Source organism: Cottoperca gobio, chromosome 1, assembly GCF_900634415.1.
Source record: "Cottoperca gobio chromosome 1, fCotGob3.1, whole genome shotgun sequence".
NCBI classification, from domain to species: domain Eukaryota; kingdom Metazoa; phylum Chordata; class Actinopteri; order Perciformes; family Bovichtidae; genus Cottoperca; species Cottoperca gobio.
Genome location: NC_041355.1, coordinates 19,474,494 through 19,498,099, shown reverse-complemented (window position 1 = coordinate 19,498,099; position 23,606 = coordinate 19,474,494). Strand labels below are relative to the sequence as shown.

The window sequence follows — 23,606 nt, the reverse complement described above, 5'->3', positions numbered from 1 at the left end:
GTGGATTCGTCAGGTGTGGAACCTCTTCCAACCAAAGGAAGTGTTCCTCTTTCTTTAACTCTGTTTCCCTGTGATTGACAGCTTGATTTTTGTGCTCTTGCTGTTTTTTTTTAGTGATGCTCATACCATTTGGGCAGTCTACTTGCAACCCACTTCAAGTCCTGATCCACATACATATCACATTCACATTATTAGTTCTACCCCCTGTACATGTGGCAGCAGTAGAAAGTATGTGATGATAATCTATTTTAAAGCTGCCACCCATGCATTTCACCTGCACTTCAGATCAAAAACAGCGAGCCTTTGGTCTGCTGCAGCTGAACATACCTCCAGTGTTACATTGAGCCTCTCCTTGTGGCCGCTGGCCTTCTCCTTCTTCCCTTTCTTCTTCTCCTTGTACACCAGCAGAGACAAGCAGTCTGATGCAGACACACACAGTGAGGAGCTTTAAAGACAGACAGGCTTAAAATTCAATTTTGAACCTAATAGCAGAATGAAGAATAACAACAGGGTCACTTTTTGTAATCCCTGCTTCCTGTGTTCATGTCAGAGCTGTCACAACCAACCTTAAACAATGAAGTGATCTACTGGCACAGCTGATGATGAAAGTCAATACACAGAGCAGCCTACATTTCATATCCACCTTCTTCAAGGGCACAGCACTAGGCTACAGTTTGAGCCACATGTTTACTATGCAGAGGGGCACAGTGTGTCCTCACAGCATCTCAAGTGAAACTCAATTATTTTCTGAGACATGATGCTTGCAGACAGAAACCTCTGTCAACACTGTGGTAATGTCAGTTTACGTTTTTAGCTTTCAAATAATTAACCTGAAATCCAACTGGCACCAGAAACCTCTTAAGATTTAATATGCAGAATCTTAATTTGAAGGGGACAAGGATTACTCATTTGTCTTTAAATGTGAATTTGGTCAATTAAATGCATTCAATCAATTCAGCTGCATGACGTGTTGACGCTTTGCGCTACTGTGACGCACAGCCAAGAGACCAATTGACAAGTTATTAGTTTAACTGCAGAAAAGCAATGACATTAGTGCTGAACGATACGGATGAATACATAGATTTTTTGGTCGCTGTATTAATGTGCACATTTTGAGTGGGAATAATAAAACTGTAAAAAAAATAAAAGCGGCTACCTGCGACCGGAGAGGGCTTCCGAAGAACGACGCACCGAGTCTTCCACTGTGGAGAAGTTTGTAAAGAATCAATAAATGACTAAGTATATTCCTGTAGTTGGCCCCAAAGTCTGGAAAGACACGTTAAAGCTCAAATATAACAGGAAGATAGGATAAATTCACCTTTTTTCCATCTCTAAACTTGACTTGTCCCTCCACGACAACTGTATCCGTCATCTTCTGTCATGGTTCCGAGCAGCTGTGTGTGTGTGTGTGTGTGTGTGTGTGTGTGTGTGTGTGTGTGTGTGTGTGTGTGGCCTCTCCACAGAGAGACAGAAAGAGGGGAGGTCACTTTTTAAAATAGCCTTTACAGTCCAAGCCCCGCCGGCAGACTGCTCTCTCTCCCCGACAGTCAGACCACCGAGGCGGGGAGACACAGCAGCCTCCCCCGGCGGGCTCCTGCCAAGTTAGTGCAGTTGTCATCGCGCGTCAAGTGCTTATTGTTTACGATGGAGCTAATTCGATTAAAAGCACATAACTCGCGCACCTTTCACTTAACTCGTGGAGCTGGCTCTGAGCCGGGTGTTAGACAGGGATTCGTGTTGCCTTAATGCTAATCAGTGGAACCTCAGCTCTGGCTGTGAAAAGCCCCTATAATCTGTGAAAGCTGGCTCGAGAGTAATGCCAATAAAGAGATGTAAAATGAGCAAATTAGCTTCAAATCCCCAACAATAAATAAATGATCATGCAAGATTACTAGTCAAGAAAATACTTTATTATGCATTATGTTCATATGAACATCCTGGCTGCAAAATGAGGGAATACAGCAGTCCTGCTGATTCCGTTGTCTCTCAGCATCAAGGTCCAGTGTAATATAGCAACTGTGGCTCAGGAGGTAGAGTGGTCGTCCACAGGTCAAAGGGCCCTTGGGTAAGATACTGTACCCCAATTTGCATAGCCAACATGTGGTGTAAAGCACTTTGAGTGGTCACAAAGATTGCAAAAGTGCTATATCCATTTACCAATATACAGTAAGACCAAGGCACTTGACTCAAGACTGGATGTTTAGGGGTGGTATTACTTCCAGGGTCTCTTTCAGGGGCATTTATTTCTGGAACGACCGGTGAATTGAATGAACTAGCTGGTGCCTGGAACACTTATCTCACAAAGTGTCTTTCCTTCACAGCGTTATACTAAGTAACGCAGACAACTGGAAATGTCCTTGGGTTTTCTTTTCAAAATGTTCATATTTAATTGTAATGTAGGTGATTGACATGTAAAAGAGGAACTTTAATACTGATACAGTTTTCATTATTTGTCTCCTCACCATGATTAGTAGTAGCCTACTTAGTTTGTGAAAACAGCTGTATGATGTCATCTGTGGCTCTGCACAAGTTTGTTCAATTCTGAAAAGTAACCCTGATGTAGTCGTCAGGGGTGAAGGCTGCGCATTCTTAAGTCTGTGTTGCAAACTGGGGTCGCAGAGTTTTAAAGACGTGGGCGTTTACCAGTAAAGGAGGATCTAGCAAAAGACGCTGTGAAGTTGTATTATAACAACTAAAGAAGCCAACATTTTAAGAGCTTGACCCACAATGAAGACTGAGAGTCAGAATATTTCAGCCTGTGCTGCTTCGAGTTTGTCTGTTTGCACATCATCATCCGAGTTTTTGGAAGAGCAATACTAAATCCCTTGAGTTCCCCTTTAACTCACAGATTTATGTCAAAATACAGAACCAAAGAACTACTGGTGTTAAAGTATTGCTCTGCAAGGACACAACACATAGTGATGGAGAAGGTTGACAGCTGGCCCAAGTGCATTACTGTGTCCCAATTATGTACTACATAGTATATAGTACATACTGTATACAAAAACTAAATGTTTTAGATACTGCTTATGCAGTTAATGAGATACAGTACAACTATACTTTATTATTCAAAACATGAGGTGGCGTACATCCGTCTGTGAGTTTGGAATGACACTGCCAATTCATCTTCACATTTAGACAAATAGAATAAAGCAAAATAAGATTGAATTGTTTCCTTTTTTCTGAAGTGTTCTTGGAGCTGGGCATTTTCATCTAAACATTCATTATATTTTATAAAGGCAATATGTTTTTTTTGTAATAATAGCTGTAAAAATAAATAAAAATAAAAGGTGCAGTTGAATTAAAAGTACAATATTCGCTATATTATATACTTCTAATAGCAGCCCTCGGTGTAGAGTCTGGGAGCAGCTGCACAGTTGTTGACACTAAGACCTTCACCTCAACTTGACAATGTTTCAGCTGCTGCAGACGCCGTCAGTGTGGTCAGAGTCACAGGCGACATCATCAGGTCTGTGAATCAGCTCAACGTCGAGCTCCTCAAACAAAGGTTGCTTTCAATTTACTCCGGTCTATCTGCCCTTTGCCCTCACTCTGTTCCAACTGTTTCTTGGCTTTGACCATGGAGGGCGAGTCTGAAGTCTGGTACACTGCGGACCTCATCCTGCTGCCACGGCAACGCAGCTCCAAGGCCACACCCTCCCACTTCCTGTCCAGTTCTGAACCCCGAGGCCCCCGGAGGTCCCGGGACCCTCTGTGGGCTCGCCTGCTGTCCTCTTTGTCAGTTGGGGCCCCGATATTGTCCAAGTCCAAGGCTCGTTTTGGGGTCGAGTGGTTGGAGCGGGATGAAGGTGACTTGGATTTGCGACGTGAGCGAAGAGGAGGCCGTTGGGGAGGAAGAGGATGAGGAGGAGAGGGAGGGATGGGGTTGGAAGCTGTTGTTCTTCTGCTGGGCATTTTGAATCCTCCATCACCTCCTCCTCTTTCCCTGTCTCTCCATCTGTTTCTGTCTTTATCTGAGGAAGAAGAGGCGGCTTTAAACAAAAAAACAAAAGATGACAAAAGACGATAAAAGAGACAGACAGACAGAGGAGATAAAAGAAATGACAATGCACTCTCCGGCACCGCAAACCATCCAACATGCAAGGAGGAAACACAAACAGAATAAGAGCAAAATGTTTTGAATGCGTTGTCAAAAATATGTGCAGTGAGAAATATTTTTTGAAAAAACAAGAACACACAGACTCGGAATTAAATCTAAAGGATATCTTCATCCCTCGGTACATTTCTATTTATGTGAAGAAGACGGTGAGAAATTAAGAAGATTCACACACTGTCAAATTCAATGAACTATCAGACCAGTAGCCAACCCCACAGACAGACTGACTGACTGACTAAGTGGATGTGAAAGATTGTTCTTGGCTTTGACATCATGGGAAATAGTGTTAGACCAGGGGTGGGGAACCTCCGGCCTCTGGGCGAGACCATTTGACCCGGCCCTCAAGGTAATTTGTAAAACGCACGCAAATAAAATCCACTAGCTAAAAAAAACTAGACGGCAATATTTTAAACGGGGGACTGACTGTTTTTCCTGGCCAAGGTCAGGGTCCTTGAACACAACACGAGCGGAACGTTCATGTCATGTCCAAAAACTTCAATTTTAAACGAGACTGTCGTTGACATCAGTGAACGCAGCGTGGCGAGTGTACCAAAGAGAAAGCTGGATGCGTAATGTCGCACTTTCCAGGAGAAATAATCTCGAGCATCATTACTGCACGAAACATACCGAACTGCACGAGCTGAAGGGACGAGTGTGTTTGGATAAAGTTAACGCTCTTCGGCGGAGTTTGGCCCAACAAGCAGCTCTCTGCAGAGCGTAACATACAAACATGGACAGATAGAGAGGTAGACCACCACACCAAGAACAAACTGTTCCACCACTGCCATTTACAATACTCACTTTTTATAATTTGTGCAATTATCACTGCCATTTACAATACTCACTTTATCTTCTATCAACCACTTGGTACTTATATTATTTTTTATTCTATTTAATTATTGTGTACTGCCTTTTTACTTCATATGTTCTTTTGCTGTGACGAGATGCATTTCCCCGTTGTGGGACTACATAAAGGATTTCTGATAAAACGGAAATATTTATGGATACAAAAAAGTTGCTTTTTTTGCACAGCATAAAAGAAAGGTGAAATGAATGGGCTGTGTCTTAAAAGACAGCCCTCGAAGGATGTTGTAAAAAAAATGGCCCTTGATAGGAAAAAGGTTCCCCACCCCTGTGTTAGACTGCTCAGTTTTGAATGTGTGTGTGTGTCCATCTTTGTACAGCCTGCTGCCATCTACTGGCTGAGAGAAGGAGGGTTGCGTGTCCTCACTTATGTGACAGGTGATTTGCCCTCTATTTGTTTACACAGATATTTTAAGAAAATGTGACTTAAATGCCTGTTGTCATTTGTCTTGTTTAATCAGATGCCAACAACATGCATTTCTTACAATATACATTCGACATACCACAGCAGGAAAAACACAGGTGTAATTAATTATAATGGACACGCACATTGTTAATGTTATTGGTTCCACCCGGGTTTTTCCTGCTGTGATAAGTCAAAATGTTTGCCGTGACAAAGTAAACAAGTAAAATAATAGTGCAAGTTGAAGGATAGATATAAAAAGCTCTCCCTGCTGTTCTCATTCCAGGGTTTTATTATTTAAAATGCTAGTGGCACGCCTGTATGGATGGCTATGGAGGTCCAATACTTTAGTGCAGACTGAAATATGTGCTGGAAGGATTGGCATGAAATTGGGTTTGGACAGGATGATTTGTAATAACTTTGAGGAAACCTTAAAGCTTCGGTAGGCCGATGCAATTTTCAGAAAAAGTCAGAATTTGAAAATACAGCCCTCATCCTGCAACTTCCCCCCCCCCCCCCCCCCCTTCCCTCTGTCCTAAGCCCCTTCCACAGAGTACTGGGGTACACACACGCTTCATACAGCAACATCTAGGAGTACTAGTCGTTCATTTCTCACATCATCGTGTCTGTTACTGTTATATAGCACCACTTCTATGAGAATAACCTTGTTTCTTTGTCAACTAGTGGCCCTGTAAAGCCCTTTGAGATGTCACTGCGATTTGAGACTCTCTACAAACATGAACTTGAATTATCCACAGCTGTGAGCCTTTGGCAGAAGGCTAAACTATTGCCAACCTTTTCTCTCCATCTTTGAAACACTTTACCAATAGGCCTATTGTTTTGTTGCGTTCATTGTCAGACGTTTTAATAAGAACCTTTTTTAGTGTTGCTTTGCAATGTAGGCAGTTGTTGCCAATGCTTTCTTTCTGCAGGATATTGCATCTGCTTTTGTAGAAAATCCAATTGGAACTTTCTCTCTGAAATGACCTGTGATAAGTCCCCCGTTACAGGCTAGATTTTCAGTAGTAAGTATGTATTAGTTATCAAAAGAAACAGTCTCAATCTTTGAAAACTAGAGTAGGTGCAGACATCTAGTTCTCTCAGACCACTTGAATTATAACAGCTTTTACTTTTACATTCCCATTAGCCTCAGCTGTAGTGTGTTTATTACTAATTAGCAAACAAGCTACCACTCTAATGCTAACTAAGGAAACATGGTAAACATTGTATACCTGCATTTTCACTGTGTAACAACACGCTTATTAGCATTTAATGTTAGCTCAAACAACCTCACAGAGCAGCTAGCATGTCTCTGGACTGGGGAAATACAGTAGATACAGTAACAGTATATTACAAGGCCTTCCTACTTACCCACGAAAAGTAAGATGACCTGTTTCGAAAGTACAAAACAAAGGTCTTTTGAAGTCTGTGTTTCAGAGTTAGCTTTACAAAAGAAGAGGTCATGTTGTGTTTAAACACACACTACACACCCTTTGGTCTACAGGTGTTTCTACTCAATGCCTGATTAGTCCTCTCCTCAGGAGTGTGGGCGTAGTTGATGCACATCTCACTCACTCCTGTGTTAGCTTTGATGTTGGGACAAATTACATCCGTACCATTTGTATTGCAAACACCTGTGTGAAGGCCTTTGATGATGGTGCCATACAAGTACACCCGTAAACTACTCTTTCTTTCTCACTCTTTTGATTAAGTAAAACATATTTTAAGTGAAAATATTAATTATTTTAAATAAATACCATTTTTTATTCCTTTTCTCACCAACAGATGGAGCCATTTGAGATGATAAGTTAAATTGTGCTGATGCACAGCAGGCAATTATTATTTTTGGCCAGCAGTGGACACGGGCAATGGTCCCAGGAAGAGCCAATGAATTGAAGCACCAAAGCCCTAACTGTATTCATATAACAGCTTGTGTGAACAAGGGTTTCCCATGCAATTACAGCTACAATGAGATAACTCATTGCGTCCTTCAGCATAAAAACAGGAATTACACCCAGAGATTGGTTTACTTTGAAGAAATCTCAGCACTTCCATGACATACAAAATGGATTTTACTCAAGTGTGTTTGAACAAATTAGTCTTATGGTCTCCTTAAAGCTGTTTTGTGACCCTAATCCTGAAATATTTATAACACTATAACTCCTGTATCCAATGTCCTCATAGACACAAATCCTTGTTTTTTTCCTTTCCTATCTATTTTCCTGACAGTCTTCTTGTGAACACTTCCAACAGTCCCACAGACTCATACATCACAGAGAGACAGAGTCTTAAGTGTGTCAGTGTGTGTAAGTGAGAGGGAAGAATGTGGTGCAATACATTTCTCAGTCTCTGTCAGGTTTTGCTTAATTATACAGACTATTAAATATAGTTGCTGCTGTTGTCACGTCAGGAAACACAAAACTCAATAACACTGAAGAATTATTTGCATGAAAAACGCCACAGAATAAGATCATCATGTGATCCAAAAGACGCTCTGTGTTTGTAGGTGAGCATGAGCACATATGTGTAAAGTGGAAATGAGCGTGTGTGTGTGTGTGAGTGAGGACTAGGATGACACAGAAACTAGTTTTGTTTGTGGGCTACCAGAGAGCCCAGCATGACAAAGCTTGCCTAAGAAGGCATTGAGCAGAGGGGAAACCATGCATAGCTAATAACCCAATCCCCCCAAAAGCCTTTGTACCCAGAAACAAAAGCCCTGTCCTGCAGAGGCACGCACGCACGCACACACGCACACACACACACACTATAGATCGTGTGCATGTGACATCACGCTTATTTCCCAACCCGTAAGTCAGCCATGTTGGATGTATATACAACCAAGACGGCGCCCGTTCACGTGTGAGTTGCAGCAACGCTTCGTAATTTTCTTTGTATTTAAACGTCTAAGATTGAAAGAAAATGCCAACCTTGTGCGCAGTGTATAATTGTGGTCATAACGCTACTCGTGACCCAGAGAAACGGTTCTTTAGATTTCCTACAATCATCAAAAACAACGATCCACAAAAGAGGGATGAATTGCTGTCTACTGAACGCCGTAAGCTGGTTTAGTAACATAACTCGTGAGGATTTAACAGAAGAAAAAGCACAATTCACCCGTGTGTGTGGCGTCCACTTTATATCTGGTAAGAGCTCATGCTAAAGCTATGTTTTCATTGTTTACGTTAAACATTTGTTCTTATGATATACCCGAACACTGTAAGACCTTACTTCTCATCACTAGGAGAAGCGGCAAAGCTTTATAATAGCAGCCATTTGCTTTTTTCTTCTGTGCATGTTTTTGTTTTGCTTATTCTTGAGACTACTTCACTTGCGAAAAGCAAAGCACCAATGTGAGAACATGCTTCGCTTAATCCAGCCATACAATCACAGTGTGCGAGGATAACATCGCCGCTCTTCTCACTCACAAACCACGGCTTGAGCGGTGTATCTCGAGCTCTTTGAGAGTGATTTACACGGGCATGGACGAGCACCCTGTCATCTTTCAGTGGTTTGGTAAGAAGACTACCAACCCAGCCAGAAACAAAGACATTATAAGCATCTAAGCTCTTGTATGCCTTCATTTGTGCGTTGGTTGCCCACGATGTTTGTAGCACAAGGTAGTTCACAATATCCGGATATTCAATCGGTGGTAATGAATCTAAATCCTCAATATAATCCGACGGCTCACGTGTACGGGTCACAGGCCGCAAATTTGGACTTTCTCTCTGAATCTTGCCTTTGCAGAGGACTCCAGAGAGTCACAATACTTTGAAGAAGTCGGAGTTGTATTGCTGTTGTTCACTTTAGACGCCATTGTTGATTTGTTTTTCATCCAAAATGGCGTCGCACGCATACGTCACACAGTTTAGTCACGTGTTTGCACACTATCTATAGAGGCAATAGAGAGAGAAGGAGAGGAATATCAAATAAGATAAATGGAAGTGAGGTTGTACAGATGGAGGTCAGAGGAAAAATCAACTGAAGCATCTCTTGGCTGGTATTGAAAAATCACTTCCATCAGGATAACTGTTGATCAATTTCAGTTTAAGACATTTGAGTCTGATAACCTAAGATAAAGCCAATATTAGCTAGTTAGTCCCAGTGGTGGGGGAAGTAGTCAGATGCTTTACTTAAGTAAAAGCAGCAATACAACAATATGGAACTCCATAAGCTCTGATTTGAAAATTAAACTATTATAATTTATTACTGATGCACAAACGTGTAAGCAGCATTTTAATGTTGTGGAGCCGTATTCAATATACCTTTGTGCAATTTAATCTGTAACAATTCACCAGATTTTATACAACAATCATGTCTTTTTATGTGAAAAAGTACCCAAAAGTATAAAGTAAAGCAGCTGGATATCATTTGTAATTCTTAAGGGTATTATTGTTAGTTGCAAGGAAAATGAAACTCTTTCTTGGTTCCAATAATCCCCCCTCCCTCCAGTGGAACAATGTACCAAGAGACGGAGACGGGTGTACATCATGAAATAAATTACTGTACAGCTGCAGAGATTATTTTACTTTGTTTTTCTTTTTACTTGCACTATTTTCTTGAAATAGGTTTATTCCTCTTAAGAACTCTGTTCGATAATTGAAAATGTTTTATGACCTTCGTTGTCAACAGGTCGTGTATTTGATTGAAGAATTAGTTTGATACAAAATAAAATCAGTTTAAAAAAAAGTATAGCAGCAAATGGAAATGTTTAAGTAAAGAATAAGTACCTCAAAACTATCCTTTAGTAAATGTACTTTTACATTTCACCACTGGTCCACATGCACAGAAGAGCTGAAGAAAGATCTCAGTCACACAGATATTATTAAAAGTCTAAGAAAAGAAAGGAGGCCGCTCACATGAGGCTCTACAGAGAGTTCAACCTTTAAAACATTTATTTGATCTATTTACAGACAGTACAGCCAACTGAACAGAAGAGAGGAGAATTGATTTCTATCGTGACACAACTGAAGAAGCAGCCTGGCTGCACTGCGATTCAACGATGACTACAGTAATACGGTGTTTTCACAAAGTTGACTATATACAAATTAATACTTTTAACTGATAGACCGTAAAAATGAAAAAGGGACGAGGGATAAATTAATGTGTTTTTGAGGATATAGTACAGGAAGAAGTACGAGGGAAAACTTTTTAAAAAGTGAAACGGACTTGTCCAATTTATCCTGCAGGAAAAGATGGTTCAGAACACAGTCGAACTGCTAGACTGTCGAATGAAAAAGGAAAAAAAATGGATGCCTCTGTGTGATGAAGTGCAAAGAAGAAACATGGAGGTGGAAGACAGCTCATGCACAGTCAGTGCAGACACTTCTGGATCATTTTGGTCAGACAGCGAGATTGCATGTGTGTTCACTCGCTGCAGTCTGTTTTCGTGAGTGACACGAGAAATGCCTGAGGTGAGGGAACAGCGGTGGAGGCACAGAGCATACTGTGCTTGAGTCGATAAAGAAACAGCTGAGCATATGTGTGGATTCATGGTACTGTGACATGTTTGTATTTATGGGGTCAGGCATGCAGTGTGCTCAAAAGCATGTAATAAGTTAAAAAGAATACATGGGTCATGTAGATGTGGATTTGGAACAGCTAGTGATTGTTAGCAAATATATGTTTCTGAACCTACAGCTGTAGCACGAAACAAACACTTTGAAAGGTTAAAGTAAAAAATAAAATAAAAAGCAGGGAGAAAATGATTTTAAAAAATGAGTAAAGATGTGTGAAGTCTTGTTTGTAATTGGCTAAAGTGCATTGTTAGATTCTGTACACTGGAGAGGGGCGGAGGAGAGAGTTTGGCACTGGTCGTCACCAATTCATCAGGAGCTCGTCCTCGAGTTAACGTCTCCAGAAAATAATCCACAGCAAGTCCGCTCAAAAGTTCACACAGATACAAACCACACAGAGGAAATGTCCAGACAAGTTATTTCCGAGCCTAATGCATCCATTTTTCCTCTCTTTATGCGTCTGATCTAGTTTATCTTAAGGATGTTGTTGACTCACAGTAGATGCTGGCAGCAAGGTAGTGCATACATCACTATATCCATTGTTTGACCATTTAAACACTCGTTTCTACGGCATGTAATGAAAGCTCAGTCACTTACTGTATTTTACATCAAAAGTTCTGTCATTTTAATAACACAGTAGAAAGTGATTTCTGAAATAAAGGGGGGAGACCTGGATGCATTCTGGGCCAAGTGTGACCAACAAGGAACTTCAAACTGACTTTGTTGGGTTTCCCATCCCGCTCAGTCAGGTGAAGGAAGAGGTGAAAGTTAAAAAGTTTTTTTAGAGTTCACACTGGGGATGTACCTGAGCTAGGCCGCCCGTCCTGTGCTTGTTGTTGGGGTCGGGGGTGGGGTCTGCACTGTAGGGCTGAGGGAGTAACGTAGTTGAGGCTGGGGCTGTCAATGTCCCCCTCTCCCACAAGAGTCAGGTCGGACAGCGTGTCCTCCTCCAGCATCTGGACAGATTCCCCCCTGGAGTCCTGGAGGAGAGCACGCTGGGCACCCTGGGTGGACGGGTGGATGGGGGAGATGGTGGCAGGAAACGGAGGAGGCGGCCTGGCTTTCCTCCCCCCTCCACTGTCAGTTCCCAGCGCAGAGTCCAAGCTCTGGGACTGATGGCTCGCGTTGAGCAAGTAGGCGCCGCCTCCCCCTCCTCCCCTGTCGTTGCTGTTTGCCTTATTGCCCCCGCGACCGCTGCTAGGGAGGCTGCCGTTGTTGGGGTTACGGGAATAAGGGGTGGAGCAACTGGGCTCGGGGTCATAGGGAGGGGGCGCAGCCCTGTTGGTTGCCACTGGCGACAAGCGCAGAAAGTCTGGGAGCTGCAGGTTGCTTTTGCTTAGCAGGCCTCGCTGGTCGTCTGCTCGGTTGCTCTGAGCTTTGGATATGAGGTCGAAGAACTCTGCGGACACACACAGAAACAAACACACAGAAACACACACACACACACAGAAGCACACGCACATGCATGTGCACACACGCACACACGCACACACACACACACACATAAATGAATAATCATCCAAAACAACATCTTGAAAACTCTTCCATTGTAATTGAGAAAGCATGCGGCAGAGGGTTTGTATTAATCAGTTAGACAAGTCAAAGCTACATTCAGTGTGAGCAGAGGTGACTGTGCTACATGTAGCTAGCTTTGGAAGGTGCTGCGTCTGCAATACGGCAGACAGGCCAAAGGGTTAGTGTGATCACAGCAACCAAGCTACGGAAACAAAAGAGAGAGAGAGGGAGGGAGGTCGTTCAGTCTTTACCTTCAGCTTCATCTATATTAATCTTTTTCTGCTTTCTTTTCTCCGGAGCCTTATGGAAAGAGACAGAGTGGTTGGGTAAGGGCTGGCTGCTTGTGTCAGGGCTGGGCCCAGTCTTGCCGTTTTCCCCATGGGGGTGGGCTGAACCGGCTTTCCCTGACGGCCTGTCCTCACCCTGGGGGCCACAAGGAGAGCGGAGCCCTGGTGAGTCACGGCGGGCGCAAATAATGACAACACGATAGGGACTAGTGCTACTAATGGTGGGGAAGGTGACAAATTGTAAAATGAGAACAATTTTGATGGAGGTGGGGGGGGGGGGCACAGGTAATGATAAGGCTTTTGAGAAGGACAATTAAATGATGATAATGAATCTGTGGGTTTTGTGTAATTCATTATCAATGACATGCATTGAGAATAATTCTTGTGAAACATATCTATGTTCAATTCTAATAGAAAGACAGGTTGGATGTTCCATTCAGACAAGCACAATGCTTAACACTGTGTGTGCTAAGCATCACCAACATGTAGGTTAACGTTAACGCACACCACAACACCAGAGGGACCAATTTCCTACTACTTAAAGCAACACTACTGCTTTTAAGTGGAAAACAACGAGCGTTTTCAAATCAACCAAGAGAGCAATAACCCTTACAGATGGTCATCAATACTTAAGGAATACTTCACCCCCAAAATGATCATTTGTTTATCAATTACTCAGTACGTATTATCTTGAACTCTTGGAGAAAACTTTGTTTTTCTCACATTCCTCCACGGTAAATGAAGAATCAAAAAACGGAGGAAGTCTAAAGTGTTTTAAATAGTAAAGTTTTAGGGAATATGCTTGTGTTTGGGAAGTTGTGAGCTTACAACTGGATAAATGAGACTTTGATGAAACAGCACGAGTTGTGTGAGAGTTTGTAAACGGATATTTGGATATAGTTTTGCAGCCTTTACTTTTAATTAAATTTTGTTTCATTTACAATTCATCAAGGATTCTTCGTTTACCAGGCATGCGAGAAAAACAACGTTTTTTCACAAAATTAAAGGTAACAGGAAGAGTAATTGATATGCAAATGATCATTTTGGGGGTAAAATATTATTTTAAAGCCACAATCATAACAAGAAAACCCGCACAGCATTCTAAAATACTACTGCCACCACCAACTACGTGCTTTCCAGGTGCACAGAGGGCGTCTTCGAGGCTCTGAGACCCAGCAATGCTCTGCAAGGCTATTATCACCTGGCTCCGGGTTTGTTATGGAAGAAAGAGAACCAGCAAACCGAGAGAGAAAAGTTGACGATGCATTCGGCCACAGGCAGACCACAATAATGGAACATTAGGGACCTCAAGAGTGACTCCACAGAAACATTGCACAGACAGTAAATATAGTCACACACACAGCCCCAACGCTGACAGAGACACACATCATACACCTGCGCACATTTTTAACACAATGCAAACAGACATGGGTGATTGATGACAGCGAGAGAGAAACTTAGTAGCGTGACATCAACAACCAGGAAGTGGAGACATTCGGTGGGTTATGGAACATTCCAGAGAGAGAAGAAAACGGGAAATAGGAAGCAGGGGGGATCTTACTGTTGTCGATTGGTTTCTGCTCGTCGAGGCTGGAGCGAGGCTCTTAGAGGGAGCTGCTTTCTGTTTGTCTGCTGAAGGAAGGAAAGACATTCAGACAGCAATACATTTGAAGTTGTCAAGGAGATTTAGCATATTACATTTATTTTTTATTTATTGCGTGTTTGTGTGTGTGTTCCTAACCTTTTCCAGGAGTGTTTTCTGCAAGATCTAAAACCACTCGCAGCCCGTCCAGGTTGGATATAGGAAGACCGAGATCTAATGGCTCCAACTCTCCACTCTGTGTGCACACACACACACACACACACACACACACACACACACAATATGATGTCATCACATACACTGCCGGTCTGTCTATTTCTTTCTACAAGCAGCCAGAATGAGGATGGACATACAATGCGTGCCACCAAGTTAGCGAGGTGCAGGCCGTATTTGGCCACCACCGGCCTGAGGACCTCAGTCACTGGCTTGGTGGGCTTTGCTTTCAGGCCCACCGAGCGGTTAATAGGGACCAGGTCGAGTCTGGAAAAGAAGAAAACAGAATTAACGTTTTCCGTAGCAGCAATGTCAGTTATAATCGTACATCAGCATATTAGGGCCATTGTAGGTATGCAGTCCCTTATAGTGAAGCAATGTGGTTCCCTGACAAAACATTAGTTCACCGATTCTTTTTCTTTCTCATAGATTTGTGATTTCAATCTCGGAGAATATTCTAGTCTTTTTTCTTGTAAATTTGTGGTTTTTCCTCTCATAAATGTACCACTTTTTCCAGAACTTCAGCCCCCTCCCGAGGCTCTGTCATTTTTTTCTTTCTACAATGGACTTGTTACGCCGTCATATAATCGTAGTTTTAAGACCAGTAATTTCTCTCAGTTTTACTTCTAGTATTGGTTTGAAGTGTTAGAAAGCTTATTGTGAGTACTGCTTATTACTGTACCTGAAGAGAGTGCGTTTTTCTAGCCGGAGATCCCGAGAGCACAATGTCATACAGTCTTGGTCTAAAACAAGTGGCTGAGAGAGTGAGACAGAGAATATGAGAGAGGTCATTATGAAAGATGTCCGTCTAGTGTGCGCACAAGAGATAAAATATGTGACAATTACTGCTCTCTAATAAATGATGATTACAAGTATCCAGAATCATCAGTCAAGGGTTCAAAGACAAGGCAAGCGTAGTTACAGTATATAGAACATTTTAGAAACAAGGAAATTCAAAGTGCTTTAAATAAAACAATAAAAGCACAGAGACAAAGTGCAAAAGAAGCGTATCACAAAATGTTTGACATATTGTGACCTTGTAAAGTTGAGATGTCTTACATGTTATCAAACTATTGCCTTTTGAGCGGTGAGACTGAATCACAACAGTAAAGTTGTGGGCCATAAAACCACATTTACACAAAGGCACTCCATATAAACTGAGAGGAACTGCAGAGTCCCGTGTAATTCTGTTGGTTCTTCCCTACAGGCAACATCTTTCACGTAACACAGCACTTAAAGAGCTTTGAACAAGACCATAGAAGTATTCCACTTGTGTTGTACCTTCTCCCCTCCGACCAGGAAGAGGTCTATAGCTGCCAGGTTGATGCAGAGCTTCTCACAGAGGCCCATCAGCAGGTCTCTGATGGACACCCCGGCCCTCAGTGGCACAGAGCAACATGAGCCGTCCGGCAAGCTTATGTTACACTGCCTCAAGGGGGCGCTGCCCCCTCCACGCTCTGTTGACACAGATACTGCACCACGGGAAACATCACCCTGACGGAAGTAAACAGAGACAGAGAGCGGGAGAGAGTGACAGGAGGGTCACAAAGATAAGTGACAATGGAAATAGAAGTTGAGGAGGAAAAACAACATTATGACATTATTTCACTATTCTCAATGTTTTGTTGTTTTTAAAGCAGATACATTGAGAGGAAGAGGGTGCAGATAAAGCTGCTCCGTGCTTAAATTAATGTCTTTGTGCCCATTATTGCAACGTCTAAACTAATAATGTAGTGATGTCTCATTCCAGGCTGACCTCGTTCTTCCCCGACCCCGACCCCCCCAGCTCCAGACTGGCTCCTGAAGACAGTGAGCCCTGGGATTCACGGCGACCATTGCTGCCAGAGAAATCTGAAAAAGAATACACTCATCAGTTGTGTCTAAAAGAAAGACAAACCAGGGGATAATTCCAAACCTCTATATCTAACATTAAAAATAGACCTCCAATTTGAATACAATTTTAAACACGTTTAACACTACTGACTGTAGTTGATGTCGGCCAGCTCTCGTTTCTTCGGGCCTTTGCCAAAGCTCCTGTTGCGGGACCAAGAGAAGAAAATGCCTTTCTTCCGGTCTCCTGAATCATCCCGACTGTCCTCATTTAAGGACCTGCCCGACTTGCTCTTTTTGTCCTCCTATAAGACACAAACAAAATGAATGAAGAGGGGTAGACACAGATGTGAATGCAAACAAACCCACCAAAGGATGAATGCAACCCAATGGGAGAACACACACAGAAATGCACACAGACAAACCAGATTTCCTCACACACACACACACACACACAAAATGTTTCATCTCTTCTACTAGATCACAATATAGCTCTTAAAAAAATCTAATTCTGTGATTCTCTTTTCACTTCCCCCTCACGGTCAGAGGTCAGTGTCATCTCAGTACAGCTCCTGGATCTTCCTGTTTGACAGATTTGGTTGCTAATCACCTCGAGGTTTCATTAAATTAGTTCTTGAGTTTGTGTTTCTACGCTACCTGCAGTTGCTGCTCCTTAAACATGTCAGGTCGAGGTTCATTTTACATGTTTATGTGATTCTCATCCAATTAAAATCCACATACAATTTCCATTGTGTCAAGTGGTTGAATTAAGCAATATTAGATTTTCCCAAATCTGTTTACCAATGTTTCAATGTTTCCCAACACTAATATTATGAAAACTGTGACGAGACGCAGTCAAGTGGAAGTGTTTGTGGAGGCTTTGCGGTGCTACCTTCTTGGGTGTGGACAGGTTCGAGCGGTCGGAGCTGGTGGTGCTGTGTTTGGAGTTGGGGCTGCTGGGGATATGGTAAGGGTCAGGCAACGGCCTGCCCTCCACTTCCGCCAGCATGCACTCCTGGTACAGCAGAGACTTGAGGAACCGTGTGTAGCTGTCGAACTTCATCAGGTTGAAGATCTAAAGGGGTGAAAAGGAAGGAAAGGAGTAATCAGTGGGCAACAGAAAAATGCAGGAAGGAATGAACAAATTCACAAAAAAAGGAGGGTAGAAAAAGACAGAACTAGAAAGGAAAGGAGATGGAAAAACATGCAATGGCAAAAGGATTGAAACAAAAATGAGTAAGACAGAGAATGAAAGGAGAAAGGGAGATGATTCGAGAGGATTGAGAACTAAAGAGTAACAGAGGGAAAGAAAAAATGAATGACAAAAAGATGTTGAAAGTACATGGTCAAAGGTCAAATTTAAAGTAAATGTCTAATATCCCAATCGCAGCATCTTGAGGTTGTTGAAGTTCACAGCATACAAAGGCATATTTTCTTGGAGTCTTAAAATCTGTAGGGTTACAAAAATATATTGTGTCTGTCCTCCCGTGCTCCCCAAACAGTGGTACTTGATTGTGTGTGTGAGATCAGAGTTCAGCTGTTGAAATAAATAAGGATAATAAAAAGCCATTCACATCCACCATGCTAGTAAGCAAGTAATTAAGAATAGTTGACCTTATGTGTCCCGTATTACTAGTACACTTTCAATAGAGGTCTGTTGTGATTCAGTTTTATGAGTAATAATATATTTGCCCCTTAGGGAAAACCTCTTTTCACTTCCTCCTCACGAGGAAGGTCAGAGGTCAGTGTCTTCTAAGTACAGCTCCTGGATCTTGCTGTTTGACAGAGTTTGTGTTTATACGCTACCTGCTGTTGCTGCTCCTTAAACATGTCAGGTCGAGGGGCGTTTAGTATGTCGTCAGCGAGCTGAGCTTGACTGTCTATGTTGACCGGTGTTGTGGCTTTACTGGACAGGAAGCTGTTGTAAATCTCCCTGGCGCGCTGAGAGAGCTGGAGAAGGTTGAGGTGTAGATAACAAGACAAGGTGATAATAGAGAGAAAGAAAAGAGGAGGAATGAAGAGAGCTGATTAAAGGAATACTTCACCCTAAAAATGATCATTTGCATAACATTTACTTTATAGCCCGTATTACCTTGAATTCTTAAGAAAACATAGTTTTTCTCGCATGCTTCCACGGTGAACAAAGAATCCAAAAACGGAGCCAACTACTTCCCAAATACATGCATTCACTCAAACCTTACTGGGTAAAACACGTAAACAGTCTCGCGATTGTACTGCATGAGTTGTGTGAGAGTTTGTAAACGGATGTTTTGATGTCGTTTTTCTGTTTTCTGTTGCAGCTCCCATTTACGTTCACCGTGGAGCCATGTGAGAAAAACTGTTTTCTTCAAGAGTTTAAGGTAACCGGGTGAGCATGTGTGTGATCAAACAATATCCTGCATGTGTGTTACCTGCTTCTTGTCATTCTCAGGGAACGTGGCTGAAGAACTCACAAGCCTGCCAGAACAGGATATTCTCCTCACTGAACTCTTTCTTTAGGAACTCCTGTAACACAAGCATAAAAAATGAGGCCAACTAATATACACACAAAGTCAGAAGAAACCCACATGACAGAAGCAAATGTGATTTAGCTTTTAACTTTGCAACATCAGAAAGGCTTGCTTAAAGTCCTTCTGCTAGTTGGAAGGAAACATAGCCCGTTCTGTGAATGTGCCGACATACAGCAGCAGCCAAGTGCTGTTATATTACCGAGAAGTAGCGGACTCCCACGGGGTCCTGCAGCAGTCTCTCGAAGCAGACAGCCCAGCTGGCCACTCTTCTCTCAGTGTGGCGCCGGTGGCTCTGAACGCTGGGCAGGCTGGCATTACTGTTCAGACTGTTGTCGCTGCTGCAGCCCTGCAGCTCCACGCTGTTGAGTTCTGTACAACACACACAAATACACACACCATCAAATAGTTGTAGTGACTTCAGTAGGGCTGAAAGTCTCTGGGTACCACCCAATTTGTTTTAGGGTGCAGTTATCATAAAGCTTTTTTTATGCATACTGGTTTTTTGTACTTTTTGTTTTGTATGTGAACATTCGCAACAAGATAAGTATTGGGTGGTCTGGTCTACCATGGGGGATATTGTTCAAACTAATTGCTTATTCTCTCTCTGTGTGTGTCCCATGCCTACGATAAAGCCAGAGTAGCAGTCCAGTGAATCCTCCTCGACCCACACGTGTCCCTGCAGTGGTTTCCTGTTCCACCCCTACAGCACACTTTCACACATACAATCCCTACGATACTGATATTACCTGATATCATCTACTATAAGCGCCGGAATGGGATATAATATACTGTATATCACAATATTATTTTGTCTTAACCGTCTTTACTGTGTTTATGTGTTATTTGCATCTTTTTAAGGGAATGTTAGAGATATATTTGTTTCCTATCTGCTTGTTGTCTTTCCATGTACAGTTGTGGTCAAAAGTTTACATACATGCAAGTCATGGCAGTCTTGAGTTTCCAATAATTTCTAAAACTCTTATTTTTCTGTGATAGACTGATTGGAGCACATACTTCTTTGTCACAAAAAAGATTTTTGAAGTTTGGTTCTTATATGAATTTATTATGGGTCTACTGAAAATGTGACCAAATCTGCTGGGTCAAAAATATACATACAGCAACATGAATTATTCATTTTGGTAATGTAGAAAGTTGTGTCAATCAAATGATATTTGTGGCATGGCCTCTTAACTTCTTGTGAGTGAATATGATTGACTACAGCTGGTGAGCCCCTTTAAATAGGGCTCATGTGATACAATCATTAGACTCAGCCACAAACGCTACAATGAGAAAGTCAAAGGAGCTCAGCACGGATCCGAAAAAGTGGATCATTGACTTGAAAAAGTCAGGAAAGTCACTTGGAGCCAATTCAAAGCAGCTACAGGTCCCAAGATCAACTGTGCCAACAATTGTTTGTAAGTATAAAGTGCATGGCACAGCTGTGTCACTGCCACGATCAGGAAGAAAACGCAAGCTATCACCTGCTGCTGAGAGAAAATTGGTCAGGATGGTCAAGATTCAACCGAGAATCACCAAAAAGCAGATCTGCTATGAACTAGAAGCTGCTGGAACACAGGTGTCAGTGTCCACAGTCAACACAGTCCACAGCGTGTTTTACATCGGCATGGGCTGAGAGGCTGCCGTGCAAGAAGGGAGCGGCACCTTAAGGCTCGACTGAAGTTTGCTGCTGATCACATGGACAAAGAAAAGGCCTTCTGGAAAGTTCTGTGGTCAGATCAAACTAAAAATGAGCTTTTTGTCCACAATGACCAGAAATATGTTTGGAGGAGAGAAGGTGAGGCCTTTAACCCCAAGAACACCATGCCTACTGTCAAGCATGGTGCTGGTAGTATTATGCTCTGGGCCTGTTTTGCTGCCAATGTTACTGGTGCTTTACAGAAAGTAAATGGAATAATGAAGAATTAAGAATTACCTCCAAATTCTTCAGGAGAACCTAAAATCATCAGCCAGATGGTTGGGTCTTGGCTGCAGTTGGGTGTTCCAACAGGACAATGACCCCAGACACACATCAAAAGTGGTAAAGGAATGGCTAAATCAAGCTGGAATTAAGGTTGGCCTTCACAAAGTCCTGACTTAAACCCATCGAGAACATGTGGATAGTGCTGAAGAAACAAGTACATGTCAGAAAGCCAACAAACTTAGCTGAATGCACCGATTCTGTCAAGAAGAGTGGTCAAAGATTCAACCAGAAGCTTGTGGATGGCTACCAAAAGCGCCTAATTGAGATGAAAATGGCCAAGGGACATGTAACCAAATATTAGCATTGCTGTATGTATATTTTTGACCCAGCAGATTTGGTCACATTTTCAGTAGACCCATAATAAATTCATAAAATAACCAAACTTCAAAAATCTGTTTTGTGACAAAGAAGTATGTGCTCCAATCACTCAGTCACAGAAAAAAATAGAGTTTTAAAAATGATTGGAAACTCAAGACTGCCATGACATGCATGTTCTTTACAAGTGTATGTAAACTTTTGACCACAACTGTATGCAAGGACACAAGAGGTTCCACTGTTGTGCATTTTACAGTCAAATCCAAAACTAGTGTAGTTGTGGAACACGAGAGTTGTGTAAAACAACATGGGGCGTAAAATGGGGGGGGGGGGGCATCGCCCATTTCTTACCCCCTCACTTCCGCTCCCCTTGCTCGGACCACACCCATCTCATCTGTACACCTGTAAAGGTTGCAACACTATCGTGTTCACAAAATCTGTCCACTGACAGACATAAACATAAACACCTGGCAAATGATTCAAATCGTCTTCTGTGGTAGATCGTGCTACAGCAAATATTACTAGCGGTGTTGTCACGGCTGGTAAACATAATGTACTTCCACTTTAGCTGTAAGTGTCCCTGCAGATCCACGCCATTCACATCAGATAAGAACTGCTGACAACATGCTCCATCGCACAGGTTATCTTTGTGCAGTACTTACATTTCACAGTCTAGTGATTTAATCTTGAACAAGTCCCATCAGTATTAAACTAATACCCGAACACCTTGAACACCAGCTGCTCATAATCACTATTTTAACATACCAATTAAGAAGTTTTGTGCACGGTTATTTTCCCCCACCACTAGACCTCAGTATGTCTGTGTTACTAATGTGTAAACAGACTTCAGACTGCAAAACAGAGGCCCCAGAAAGAAGCTGAGAATAACCAGAATAACAGCGCTTCAGGCCTGATGAGTGGAAAGTGGGACGCTCAGTTGAGATGAAACAAAAAACAAGAACAGCCAGAGGGAGGGCATCACCGGTCAGGTGCCCGAGACGACGCAAATACTGAAAATAAACTGATAGAGCAGAGTCTACTGCTCACAGCTGAAGTCCTGTGTGATTTCAGCCTCGGCTTTTAATGAATGATTCCAGTGTGATTTCCGCTTTTGCACATTTCCGACGATATGTTATTCAGTTTTTACAAAAGGTTCAGCATATTCACTCTCATTCGTTTTCAAACTGTAGAGTAAACAGCTCATAAGGCTCGTGCTTGAGTTATTAATGGCAATCTGTTGCTGTGAATGAGAGGCAAACATTAATCAATGCATTGTCTTAACCACTGATCCTGGTCAATGTTGCCGCTCTATCACAGACAGACACAATAGTATCTGGATAAGAAAGGCGTCTCAAACTCTGTTTCATATTAATGCACAAGAGCTCAAATATTCCTAAATTTTCCTCTTCAAAATAAAAATGTTGATATTAATAATAATAATAATAATAATAATAATCTTTCAAATGCGAAAGTAAAATGCTTTATACAAATCAGCAAAATATCAATGAAATCCAATTTGAGTTTGACAAACACCGTAAGAGACTTCATTACTGGAATTAAATGGAAATATTCAAAGAGTGAATGCATATTTAATGTTATAGATATATACTTAAGCTTTTAAAGCAAGTTTTTAGGGGCTTTATTTAAGATTAGTAAATACTTTGGTACATTTAGATATCTACAATTCACAGAGGGTACATTTAGCCAAGCATGCAAAATTACATTTGGAGAGACGTTACTGAGAAAATGTTAATGACTGATCTCAGTGAGCTCAGAATTCTTAGTATTAGGAGCACAGACAGTATTTCTCCTAACGCTGTATTCTTTCTAAAGCCAACACTCAATTCACTTTCATCTTGTAATGACTATGGAGAAAAGAAACACCCGAGCAGAGGTACAACACTTAACACCATTCAGACTCGCAACAACAGCTGCACTTACACATTTGTACAGACAGGCTAACCCTGCAGCTGGTAGTTCAAATAAAACCAGTTATTAAACAAAACATTTGCATCTTGTGATCGTCGGGTTTCCTTTTAAACTGGGCAATTCTTAAAGCTAAACTGATGCTCAACATCATCTGCTGTCAATATGTCTGATGTGTTGCTCCTCGGTGCATAACATCTACATTTCCTTTAGTTAAAGTAGCACTTGAAGCCCCAGCTGTGTCCTCACCTGGGTAGAGTTGATAGGAACCCGTGTGGTTCCAGCAGGGAAGGTAGCGAATCCTGAGGGGTAACCAAGCCCCTCCATCCATACTCAGCCTATCAGAGCCCCCTCAAACTCAAACACACCAGTTGGAACACAGAGTCCGAGACTTTCTCACACACGCACACACACACAGTTAACAACATCACAGGGAAGAAAACGCGGTGAGAGGAAAAACAGTGAGAGAAGAAGAAGAAGGGGAGAGAGAAGCAACCTGGCTGACAACCTGAGAGACCACACACACACA

At 42.1% G+C, this 23,606-nt stretch overlaps 1 protein-coding gene across 1 annotated transcript in view; it reads right to left on the bottom strand.

Moving 5' to 3' along the window:
- Positions 1-1,917: 1,917 nt before the first annotated feature.
- Positions 1,918-23,606, bottom strand: part of rgs12b (regulator of G protein signaling 12b) — a 53,399-nt gene continuing 31,710 nt past the window's right edge. The window contains 15 exon segments of the mRNA XM_029432952.1: positions 1,918-3,974; positions 11,703-12,296; positions 12,664-12,835; positions 14,261-14,331; positions 14,441-14,537; positions 14,656-14,782; positions 15,198-15,271; positions 15,797-16,009; positions 16,272-16,366; positions 16,500-16,650; positions 17,238-17,420; positions 18,152-18,295; positions 18,757-18,777; positions 18,779-18,850; positions 19,055-19,224. Coding sequence (XP_029288812.1) covers positions 3,499-3,974; positions 11,703-12,296; positions 12,664-12,835; positions 14,261-14,331; positions 14,441-14,537; positions 14,656-14,782; positions 15,198-15,271; positions 15,797-16,009; positions 16,272-16,366; positions 16,500-16,650; positions 17,238-17,420; positions 18,152-18,295; positions 18,757-18,777; positions 18,779-18,850; positions 19,055-19,224 — 2,660 coding nt within the window. The 3' untranslated portion in view covers positions 1,918-3,498.